The sequence below is a fragment of the Phaenicophaeus curvirostris genome, chromosome 3 (assembly GCF_032191515.1).
Source record: "Phaenicophaeus curvirostris isolate KB17595 chromosome 3, BPBGC_Pcur_1.0, whole genome shotgun sequence".
In the NCBI taxonomy this organism is placed as follows: domain Eukaryota; kingdom Metazoa; phylum Chordata; class Aves; order Cuculiformes; family Cuculidae; genus Phaenicophaeus; species Phaenicophaeus curvirostris.
The window spans coordinates 89,697,942-89,710,107 of NC_091394.1; the positions used below are offsets into that span (position 1 = coordinate 89,697,942).

At 38.8% G+C, this 12,166-nt stretch overlaps 1 protein-coding gene across 2 annotated transcripts in view; it reads right to left on the reverse strand.

Moving 5' to 3' along the window:
* The window catches only part of ADCY8 (adenylate cyclase 8), a 123,816-nt gene that overhangs the window by 73,782 nt on the left and 37,868 nt on the right, over positions 1-12,166 (reverse strand). For both annotated transcript variants that reach the window (XM_069854669.1, XM_069854668.1), the window contains exon 3: positions 1,423-1,553. In XM_069854669.1, the coding sequence (XP_069710770.1) occupies positions 1,423-1,553 (131 nt within the window). The remainder of the gene's footprint in view (positions 1-1,422; positions 1,554-12,166) is intronic.

The window sequence follows — 12,166 nt, forward strand, 5'->3', positions numbered from 1 at the left end:
TAATAAAATATGACTAATGACAAGTCAACTCATCTTCAACTGTATGAGCTGGTAAGTGTATGGGTGAGGATTAAATAAGAGGCCGGTAAAGTACAAAGCTACTTGAAGAGTATCATCAACATATTAAGAGATTATTAACATAGCCTAAATTGATAAAAAAATCTTCAAGTAACTAATTTCTACAGTTTTGATTATCACAACTACAAAATCCCTGACTGGATAATAATTCTGGGGATTCATATCCCATTGCTTTACATAATGTTCAGTGCTCAACATTTAGGAAAAAATAGGGTAAAGCCCAGTTTTGAAAAGGTCTAGTTTCTCGCAGCCTGTATAGGAATCAACAGTGTATGTACTCTAAAGCATACAGCATCTTCATTTTAAATCCCATTCAAGCATAAATTATCTTTCATCTTTTCATCCCTGACTACCACTATTTTCTGTTCAATTAGAAGGTTTATCTTCTCCCTACTTTGATTTTTCTAGAGCAATACCTACTGTGAGAATGGAAAAGGATGGTGGAAGACACTTTAATATAGTGCAATTTAAAACTTCTGTACAGGTCCTTGATACTTTCCACTGGGTTTAATAAAATAATATGTCTGAGCTACTCTAAGTCCACAGAGGAAGCAAACAATCAATAGACTCTTTTGGCAAAGTTCAAATTACATTCATTATACTTGTCCAGAGAAAGTTATATGTGAGTTTCTTTGAGAGACAAAGTACCTGCTTTCCTAGGTAACCATGTCCCATCATGTCCAAGGATGCTTATTTTTCATTTCTTTCAATGATGACCGCCAAGTCATTTGCCTTTGTTGTTTGGGAGAAACTTATGTAAAAAGCTATTTGCTTAGCTAAATGTTCTGATAGTCAGAAACCAAAATAAGTTCAGAGATTCTGTAGCATCATAGAGTAGAAACTGATCATTCTGTATTGAATGCACAGTTAGGACTTAATGCCTCAAGTAGTGGCTCATAGTATAACTATCTCTTTGTCGTTAACTAATATCAAGATAGACAAAATTTATAAAGGAGAATAAAAAAGGGAGATAAAATCAAGAAAATTATAGTAAGAATGATAGAATTAATATGGCTGCCAAACAGAGGAGTCATGTGACATATCTATATTTTTGATAGCATCTTACAAGACCTCATCTCATTTCTTATCATGTGAGGTCAATCAGAAGATTGTGGCAGAATCTGTGTCCAATTGCAGACAGGGTTCTCCTTTCTGTGCCACCCTGACCACTCAATTGGACAAATGGTCCAGCCTCTAGTGTTCAATTCAAATGGGTCTTGCCTTGGCAAAGGCATCCATCCATTGTAATGAGTAAAAGAAGGCACCCAAGTGCTTATCTACTAAGAGGTTAAAGAAAGGTACAATTTAAAAATTTAAAAATTAAAATAAGGTTCCTTCACACACCTGACATTCTCATAACGATGAATATAGATCTTGTGAAACTGGTGTTGCAAATGTTCATCTTCTACATTCGTCATATCATTTATCATTTCCAGGACTACAAACCGTGGTAAGACAGAGAGCACCAGCCGTTCCTAAAATGAAGAAGAAAGCAAAGCGTCAATGTTAGTCTGAATTAGTACCTCACAGGAAACTGAGTTCTGCCCTCCTTAAGGAGCTGCATAACTGGCCATTGAAGATCTGGCCCTCCCCTTTAAAAATTCTAGGTCAGATAATTTGTGATAAATCATGTTACAAACCTCAGTCCAGGATATGGACAGTTCTCTCTTGGTTGCATTGTCAGAGATTAAAGACGGGGATAATATAAACTAATGCATACTTAAGAAATGTTTTGCAGGAAAGATCTAGCCATGGACTTGTTTGTATGTTAATATGGTTACAATAGTCAACAGGAACTAAACAGCCAACTTTAACTACATAGCATTCAGTGCAAGTCAGAGTAAAATTCATTTAGTAGCTAGAGTATCTACAGAAGCATCCAATGTTATCAGCAGACTTTATCGTCAGCACCCATCCACTTTGCCACAGCAGTCTTAATTCAAGTTAAAGGGAAATGGAGAAAGTATTTGTAAGTTATGAATTGCTATGGAGTGTCTACACTTTTGCTATACAAAACATACCGGACAATGCATTTTGAATGCAGATGACTTGACTGAACTGCTGATTTATGTCATGATCTGTATGGAAAACACATGAGACCAGAAGGAAAAGGCAAAAGGACATGGAGGGACCAGTGCAAGCTTAGACTCTTTCTGGAGAGAGCATCACCTTCACATTCTCAGCTTGTACCACAGAAACAGAACTCTTTCCTATTCCAAGGGCTGGAAATATTTATTTGAGACAGTCAAATATCTGTAATAAAAATCCCAAAATTTTCAAAAACTTGAATGGTTTAGAAATCTAGATATAAATTTGAAACAAACTTCATCAGTTCAGATACATTGATTTTTAAAGTGGATTTACCTATTTGTGTCACTCACTTTTGAAAACAAGAACTGGGCTCCTAAGTGCATTTCTGAAAGTTTTAAAGTGACTTGGGAATCTCAGAGTCTTCTTAACAGTCTCTGTCATTGAAGTGCTTACATAATTTTGACAAATAGGACTCAGTTTCAGTGTTCCTTGAAAACCCTATATGCAAACTCAGAAATAAGCATTTATATATGTCAGTGAAGCAGTTTTCCAGGTTGACTCATCTGGCTTGTGGCCCTCTTCACGTCTTTTTGAAGATCCCCCCAGGCAGACTGTGGGTTGAGTTGTTCTGCTGACCCAGAGCTGACTGTTCTTTTTCCCGAAGGCCTTTTACAACCTCCCTATCCCATAATGGATTCACATGTCTTCACAATGTACAATAAGAGCTGTACAACAGCAGCCACCAAAACAATTAATGGGATATATAGCCCTTTCCCACATCAAAAGGCACGTGGGAGTGAGGAGAATCTGTTGTTCTGCAGATGACAGCCTACTTCTGGCCATCTTTTAGGCCCTAAGGGAGCAGATAAACTTTCACTCTTACATTGTACAAAAATCTATTGCAGAATGTCTGTCAATAAAGAAGAAACTAGTTTGTTTGGATGTTTGCATAGGATGATGCTTGCATACAGTCACAAATCTCCCAAAACAAACAGCTGGTTGTTGTTTGTGGCAGGAATCTTCATTGCAAGGGTCCTCATGGAAGTGTCTTCAGCTAGGTCACCAGAGACTCTTCACATGACTGTTCTGCTCAGGTCTATTTTGGTCACCCTCAGAAGAAATATGAGAAAAGGTGATTTTAGGTTGTTTTAGAAGAATATGGTTAATCCTTGTACCATTTATAAGGAGAGCATCATCCCTAATGAGTACCAGAGAGTAGATGAAAGAAAGTGCACTCCACAGGCAGTAGAATGCTTCTTGGCATTGAAATCTTAAATCTTAGAATCATAGAGTGTTGAAAGGAAAGGATTTTGATTCTGAGCTTCCAGGTTGTCCTATCACCATAATGGTATCTTGGTGTTCAGCTCAGCACTGCTTAGAGAGTTTTCTGGCTGCAGTTGCTTACCCCCGTGGTTGTTTTAGCACACTCCAATGACATGATATTTAAGGATGAAGAATGGTCCACTTTTCACAAGTACCAAAGTATGTAGCACCCAGGAGTCATGGCTTCAATTTCTCTCTGTACTATCTGTTTTCTTTTGGAAGATTTAACTTCATACACATTTTATGCTTTCTGTCAGGGAAATGGATGCTGAGGTTGTTGTGAAGTAACTTGATATTAGGGGGATATAAGATAAACTAATATTATCTAAGAGGTGGGATATGTCCCTTCTTGAGGGAAAAATAATGTTCAGAGGGAACAAGGCAGAGAAAAGGGGAATGATAGGTTGAATGAGAGAGTGAAAGGCAAAAGAGTCATGAAAATGCTCGGTTTGATGCCAGCAGGATTAGATGCTCTGGATGAAATATAGCTGTAGATGAAACATCTGAAAAAAAACAAAAGATCCCTTCCCTAGCATTTGTAGGAGGAAATGTAGTTTCTAACTTACAACTTTAACAGTGAAAATCATGAAGAATTTGCACTCTGAGCAGTCTTAGTAAGTAGTTAGTAAATAATCCCAGTTAAAATGAAAACACATTGTGGGTAAACACATTCATTTGTCTACATGGCAGCCCCGGCTGAGGTGAACTGTACGTTTATTTAAGAAGGCAAAATACATGCTGCTAATAGCTTCTGGAGTGGGGATGTGTAACACCACAAGCTGAAATGGCAGATTTTTTCTGGGCTCCTGCCTGCAAAACATGCTAACACAGAAAATGAGATACCAGAGACTCTACTAATCTTTAATCCACATCTTCTACAAACCTTTACTGTAAATCAAGGGCTGCCTTCAAGAGGAAGAGAAAAAAACAATGATGCAAAGCAGTGACAGCTGACATAGAGCAGGCAGTGAGCTCTCATGCAGTGAGCTCCTCCTTTATTCTGGTAAAAAAGCCCAGCTCAGACCTTCTGTTTCCCCATACAGGTTGTACTAATTTTAGCACATCTGCGCCATCTTGACTTTTTTCCACCCTTCTCACCTGGGAATTCTGGTATCCTTCACTCTTCTTCTGATGTGTAAACACAGTTTTATGTGGTGTTTTTGATGCAAGAAGAAAATCAGTCCCTCAGGCAGTCCTGTACAGTCCTGCAAACCCAGGTTTTCAGAGGAATGTCTAGCCCTAAGGTATCTACACTGTCAAGCAAATACCCCCTGACATCTTAAATTGCCATGTTTGGGAACAGCTGCTGATTTATATTCCAAAACCAGATAAAGTTTACATTCCTTGTTTGCATTCACTTAAGAAGGTATCAAGCAATGGCTTTAGAATGTTTATTTCAAAATAAAACATATAATAAAATGACAAAACCCCAGTTCACTGGGCACATGTTCACTTAGCCAAGAAAAGTGTGCCCAGCAATTTTGGTATCTTAACCTTCATGCTGTTCTTTAAAGTAAGCTAAACATTCTTGACCACACATAAGATCTGACAATGATCCATAAAACCAGGCATTAATTAGTATGACTGCCGGATTACTCCTCTGCTAATAAATACTGTAGCATGTGAAGAGCTCTTGTCAGGATCACATCTGAAAGTGTATGTGCAGCTCATGTCACTATTCTGTATTATGTATGTCGTGCTAGGGAAGAACACTACAAGGAAAGTAAGGTAATAAGTGTGTATGTCCATGTCCTGGTTTCATCTGGGATAAAGTTAATTTTCCTTCCAGTAGCTGCTGTGTTTTGGATTTAGCGTGAGAATAATGTTGGTAACATATATTGTTGTAGGTGTTGCCAGGTAATGTTTATGCTTAGCTAAGATAGAATGAATTTTCTTCCCATCAGCCACTGTTTTTTACATTTAGTATGAGAAGAATGTTGACAGTACACAGATGTTTTCAGTTGTTGATATGAAATCAAGGACTATTTCAGTTTGTCATGTTTTGCAAGTGTGCAGGTGCACAAGAAGCTGGGAGGAATATAGCCAGGCAGCTGACCCAAGCTGGCCACAGAGGTATCTAACATATAATGTCATGCTCAGTACATAAATGGGTAATTGGCCAGGAGCCAGGGCTTGCAGACCCATGATCACTGCTTGAGACAGACTATGCCAGGTTGTCAGGTCACTGGATAGTGAGAAATTACATTGAATTGTGCATCTTGTTTTCTATATTCTTTATTTTTATTATAATTATTGTTGTTGTTGTTATTATCATAATGTCTGCTTTTGTTGTCCTATTTAACTGTTTTTATCTCAACCCACAAGTTTTGGTTTACTTCCTAATTCTGCTCGCTATCCCACTAGGGGCCTGAAGGGAGCAAGTGAGCAGCTGCATGATACTTAAATGACAGTCAGGGCTAGCCATGAGAGCATGGAAGTATGTGTGTCTATATATTTTTTTATGAGGTACTTCAGCCACCAGTCAATTCTCTGATGCTGAAACATTCAAAGGACAGAAAATTCTTTCCTCTATGGGCACCAACTTTTCTTTTGCTTTTACAAACTGCTTTTACACCATGTCAGATTGACAGGGTGGTGCGGATGCTCAACGAGGCTCCTTCTAGAAATCAGGTTTTAGAGGACTCTGCTGTAGATTGTGCCCATCCTTTATTTTCCTACAGCTGATGCTAATGTTTTATGAACCAGGATGTGTCCTACTTGACAGGCATTTATCATCACTTTGCTTCAATCCAGCAGTTAAAAAAGGTTTCTGTTATCCAAGAATGAGTGTCAGGGCACTGTCCCCTTCATATAAAGATCCTAGTGATGTAACTACCAATTAAAACTAGTTAAATATTGTTATTCTCCTTTCACAGATTTAGACACTGTGCCAGAGAAGAACAGCGTAAATGTGTGAAGGTCATGTATAAAAAGAGCAGTAGCTAATCGTAGATAAAACAATTGCAAATTTTTTGTAGCTGTCTGTACCTTGCTATGTGAATGATTAAAGAGTCTCACTTTTCTAGTTAGTCTTCCCTGCAAGGCATTTTCAGAGAGGAAGAAAAAGAGGTAAGAAAAAAAAAATCTTCTCTTTTTCAGAGAAAGGCCTAATAAAGAAGTGTTATGAACTCTGGGGTGAAGGAAACTACATTATCCATCTTTGTTGAAAGCTTCCTAGTTGAGCAAATGACTAAGTGGAGACAATTCAAAGGTGAGCAGCAGTAGTGACAAGTGGTTTGAAAAGGAACAGAGATACATTTGTTCAAAAGAAAAGACATAGAGGAAAGAAGATAGCAACAAAAGGAGGTTATAAAAGAGCCAGTGATCTATTCTCCTATTAACCAACTATGACATGAATCAGCCCTAGTCAGTCAGAGCAGTCAGAGTTTTGAGTAAATAAATGAAAAATAGACCCTTTAACCCAAAGAATAACCAAGTAAAAGAAAAAAAGAATGGCAGAATTCAGATCTGAATTCAGACACCTGAATTTTGATGACTAAGATGTATATATGCCTAAACTTCCATTTTATCCAGTGAATCTGGAGAGTTACACAATAGACTAGATGTAAACAACTACTTTGGTGTCACTATGGGTCTCTCTGTCCTCCATTGTCTGTATTAACTAGATCTCAGCTGAGTGTAATGGGAGCTTAGAGGTGCAGAGAACATGTAGTCACCTAGTTTAGGAGGTGTCTTAATATTAAGCTGACTCCTACCCAGTCTACTATATTCCTTCAGAAAAATTTAGGATCAGTGAAATAAATCCTGCATTAATAAAGCAAATTAATTTCATGAGTCACATATGATTGTTTAAAGTCCCATGACTGTAACATTGATACTTTCTTTAATGCTCCTTGGTTTATGCATCTGAAGCAGTCATTCTTTGTTGAACATCTCTCTGGTCTGCACACACTGATTCTTTGTGTGCTTCATGCTGAAATTATGGGGTGTCAACGGTGCTTACAACTGCACAAAAGTAGTGAGGCTTATGGTCGGGAAAGAGGGACATGTTATGAGTAAATAACAATCTTTGGAACAATGTTTGAGAAAAGTCAATTAGCCAGTGCACCAGATCTCTGTCTTGTGAATAAAAACTGAGCTGGAGTCTTTTCCACTGGTGCTCATCAAAGAAAATAAAAATACTAGCAATCACAAGACATCAACAAGCAATCTGGGGCCTCCAGGAGATCGCCAAGAGGAAGGTCAAACTCCCCAGTGCTTCCCTGTAGACCATGCAAGGGCATCACCCCTGTAGTGCCTGCTGTCTTTATAAGCTCCTTGAAACAATTCCCCTTAGATGGAGCCTGGCAAATGACAAAATGCCACTTATACTGCCCTGGGATTTTCCTTTGTTTCTCAGCATCTTTATCACTGTTGGCTTTGCTGAGGCATAAAAAGGCCCTCTTGACTGACAGTTCAAATCAAGTTTTCTTCTTCCTTCTCCATACATACTTTCAGATGGGTGAATCTACATATATTTTGAGGGAAGAAATCTGTATCAGGGAAAATGTTGCTTATGGCTTCTCTGAAGACACTTTAAAACTGGAATAGACGTGCCCCAGAAAAGTTTAACTTGAGAGAAACTGCTCTACACTTCTTGTCTGGAGTTTTAATAAGTATTTTCCCAGAACCAGCAAGCTTGGCTTGAACATTTACAATTGATATCACAGAAGATTTATTGTCTTAAGCACTGAACTTAATAGGATGAGAAAAGGGCTATTTGGAGTAGTGTTTTTAGCCTTTCCAGAGCACATGAGCTTCTGTTATGTTTAAGGGAAGTAGATAAATGTGGTATTGTTTTCTACTGAAAAAACCCCTACATTGTTCAGAATAGACATAATTATTGTAGATGCCCCTCTAGAAAGTGGCAATTAGCACCTTTCCTTGTGATGAACAGCTCTAAAGAGAAATTCCTTTATTCTTACTTAATGCACAATGAACAGTCTATTTGCAGCTGTTCTTTCTTGTGCGTTACTGAAACAATGGCAAATAATTGAAAAATCTAGAAAGAACTGCAGTATCTAATATCTTCAGACTTGTCAGATTATGAGGCTTCCAGTTAGCTTTTACTACTTACTGTTGCAATATGCAATATGAGCTATATCTACTTTCTTTTATTTGAATTCAGGCAGTTACTTTACCCACTCATCCCCATCCCTGGCTGCACATTCCACTTAGGCATCTGCTGTTCTCAACAAGAAACAAGGCCAGATCACAGAGGAGGTTTTGGAGTCTCCCTTCATTTAGCTGTTGGCAATGAAACATAAGTAGAGTTTTATCCAAACTGGTAATCCAGTGTTTATGAGTCATGACGTTTTATAACGGTGCCTAATTAGTTGTTAACTGAGAGGTGTTATATAGTTTGCAGTAATATAAGAAAGATAAAGCTTTTTTCCACACAATTCTCCTAGGAAGGACATTTCATCCAACTGTTTCATCAATACCCTTGTCCAGAACACCACTTATGTAGCATATGGGGAAGGGAAGAACTGCAAGATATTACTGGTCCTTTTCTTTGGTTGGATGATGAATGGCATCAAGCTTTAAGTACCTGTAGCCACATTACAAAACCTTGGCAGGGCTTAATGATTACCATTTGCCAGGTGTCAAAGAGGTGCCTTTCTCAGCAGCCAGCTGGCTATATAAGAATATCACAAGCTTAATGCCTCCTTGTCCTGTGCTTCCTGAACAGTGGAAAGCTAAATCCAGGCTGCTGGTTTGTATTTTCATGCCTTGTCAGTATTATTTTGGCTTTATAAATACTTAGCTTATCCTGGATGCTAAGCATGCTGGAAAGTGGTGGAACAACCCTCCCTGTTGATTTGTTGGCATAGTATCCCTTACTGCTGCTGCATGTATCTTTTAAAAGAAAAATGTTATTCCCCCATAAAATACTTACAAAAATACTTCTATAATGATTTTTTAAAGTTACATGAACAATCAGGAAATTAAGTGCAATGAATGCTTATACTGTTTTGGCACTGGCTTAATGAATCATCTCACTATAAGGCTACATGAGCACCAGTAACTTCCTTGGGAGTGGGTGGGAACACTCTTCTGGGGATTAGAGCTGAAGGGAGCAAGTCTGCATTCCTTGACAGGAGCAGCCAGTTGTTAGATCTGCTAGGCCACATCATGAAACAATCTCATAGAATCATAGAATAGTTAGAGTTGGAACTTAAAGATCATCTAGTTCCAACCCCTCTGCCAAGGGCAGGGACATCCCACTAGATCAGGTTACCCAAGGCCCCATCCAACTTGGCCTTGAACACCTTCAGGGATGGGGCATCCACAACTTCCCTTGGCAACCTGTTCCAGTGTCTCACCATTCTCATGGTGAAGAAATTCTTCCTAATGTCTAGTCTAAATATGCCCCTCTCTATTTTATATCTGTAATAGTACCTATGTACCATAGTACCTAGGCTTTGAAAGAGATTATACTAGTTCCCCCTTTTCCTATCACCACAAGCCTTTATAAATAGTCCCTCTCCAGCTTTCTTGTTGGCCCCTTTCTGGTACTGGGAGGTCACTATAAGATGTCCTTGGAGCCTTCTCTTCTCCAGGCTGAACAACCCCAACTCTGTCAGCCTCTCCTCATATGGAAGGTGCTCCAGCCCTTAGATCATCTTTGTAGCTCTCCTCTGGACCCGTTCCAACAGCTCCATATTCTTCTTACATTGAGGACCCCAGAACTGGACACAGTACTCCAGATGAGGTCTCACAAGAGAAGAATAGAAGGGCAGAATCACGTCCCTTGATCTGCTGGCCACACTTCTTTTGATGCAATGATTGATGTAACCAAATTAAACATGTTTCATTGCCAACAGCTAAATGAAAAGAGACTCCAAAACCTCCTCTGTGATCTGGCCTTGTTTCTCTGAGAACAGCAGATGCCTAAATGGAATGTGCAGCCAGGGATGAGGATGAGTGGGTAAAGTATCTGCCTGAATTCAAATAAAAGAAAGTAGATATAGCTCATATTGCATATTGCAACAGTAAGTAGTAAAAGCTAACTAGCAACTTCATAACCTCACAAGTTGGCCTTCTGGGCTGTAAGCACACATTGCCGGCTCATGTTGAGCTTCTCATCGATCAGCACCCCTAAGGCCTTCTCTGCAGCGCAGCTCTCAACTACATCATCCCTCACCAGGTACTGAAAACGGGAGTTTCCCCGACCCAAGTGTAGGACCTTGTACTTGGCCTCATTGAACCTCATAAGATTCTCACAGGTCCACTTCTCCAGCCTGTCCAGGTCCCTCTGGATGACATCCCATCCTTCTGGTGTGGGAACTACACCACTCAGCTTGCTGAGGGTGCACTCAATCTTGCTGTAATATCATTAATAAAGATATTAAACAGCACCAGTCCCAGTACAGACCCCTGAAGGATACCACTTGTCACAGATCTCCATCTGGACTTAGAGTCATTGACCACTACTCTTTGAACATGAACATCCAACCAGTTTCTTATCTACCATACCATCCACCCATCAAATCCATATCTTTCCAATATAGAGAGAAGGATGTTGTGAGGGACTGTGTCAAAGGCTTTACAGAAGTCTAGATAGATCACATCCGTTGGTTTTCCTGTGTCCACTGCTACAGTTACCCCATCATAGAAAGCTACTAAGTTGGACATACAGGACTTGCCTCTGGTGAAGCCATGCTGGCTGCCATTAATCACCTACATGTCCTCCATGTGCTTTGGCACAGCTTCTAGGAGGACCTATTCCACGATTTTCCCAGGCACAGAGGTGAGGCTGGCAGGTTGGTAGTTCTCAGGGTCTTCTTTTCTACCCCTTTTAAAAAATGGGCACAAAGTTACCCCTTTTCCAGTCACCAGGGACTTCTGATTGCCATGACTTTTCTCCTGACACTGTTTTGTCATTTGAGATGTCTTTTAGCTTAAACAATAGGAAATACATATCTGAAACTCCATGCCAATGTCTATGTTGAGTATAAGTACTATTTAAAAATCCTAGACCCTCTGGATCCTGACACATGATTTTTTGCCTCCTGAATGAAAAGTACATTCAACTTACATTCCATTGTGAAATTCAAGCATGTAACAAAGACATATGATAAAGCAGGAATTATAAATCAATTTGTATTGCCACCCTACTTTGTCCACATGAACATTAAAGCTTACAAGTGACAATGTCCATCTCCAGTGTAACCCATCTGACATATCTAACACATGGAAAAGCAATTTTTATAGTCCTGGGTTTTTTTCTTCCAAATATCTTAATAATCTTTTTAAAAAATATTTATTCTGTATTAAACAATTGTAGAAAAGAAACATATCCAGAATAAAAACATTTATATGGAAATAAAACACATAACAAAAAACATTGTGCAATATTGTAGTGTATCGACTTCCATAAATGCTGGTTAGTTTGGATAAGAAGCACGGAGATATACCTTAACAAGAGGAAAAAGATAGACACTTCTACTGGTAACTGATTCCATAATGACATAACCTTAAGCCATTCCTTATTTTACAGGAATAGAAAATGAAAGCAAATCAGTTCCTACAATTCAATTTGTTTCTAAAATATCAGAATTGCCTCACCTCACTTTGATAACTGTGGTGCTATGTCCTGGTACACTTTCAGTTGTCTAGAACTTTTTCGATTCACCTACTGCTTAATCTTCATGCAAGTGTTTATGTTGTTTACACTTTCTATCTATTTAAATGTTACTTTTTACATTTTGTTACTTTTTTGTTTTGACAT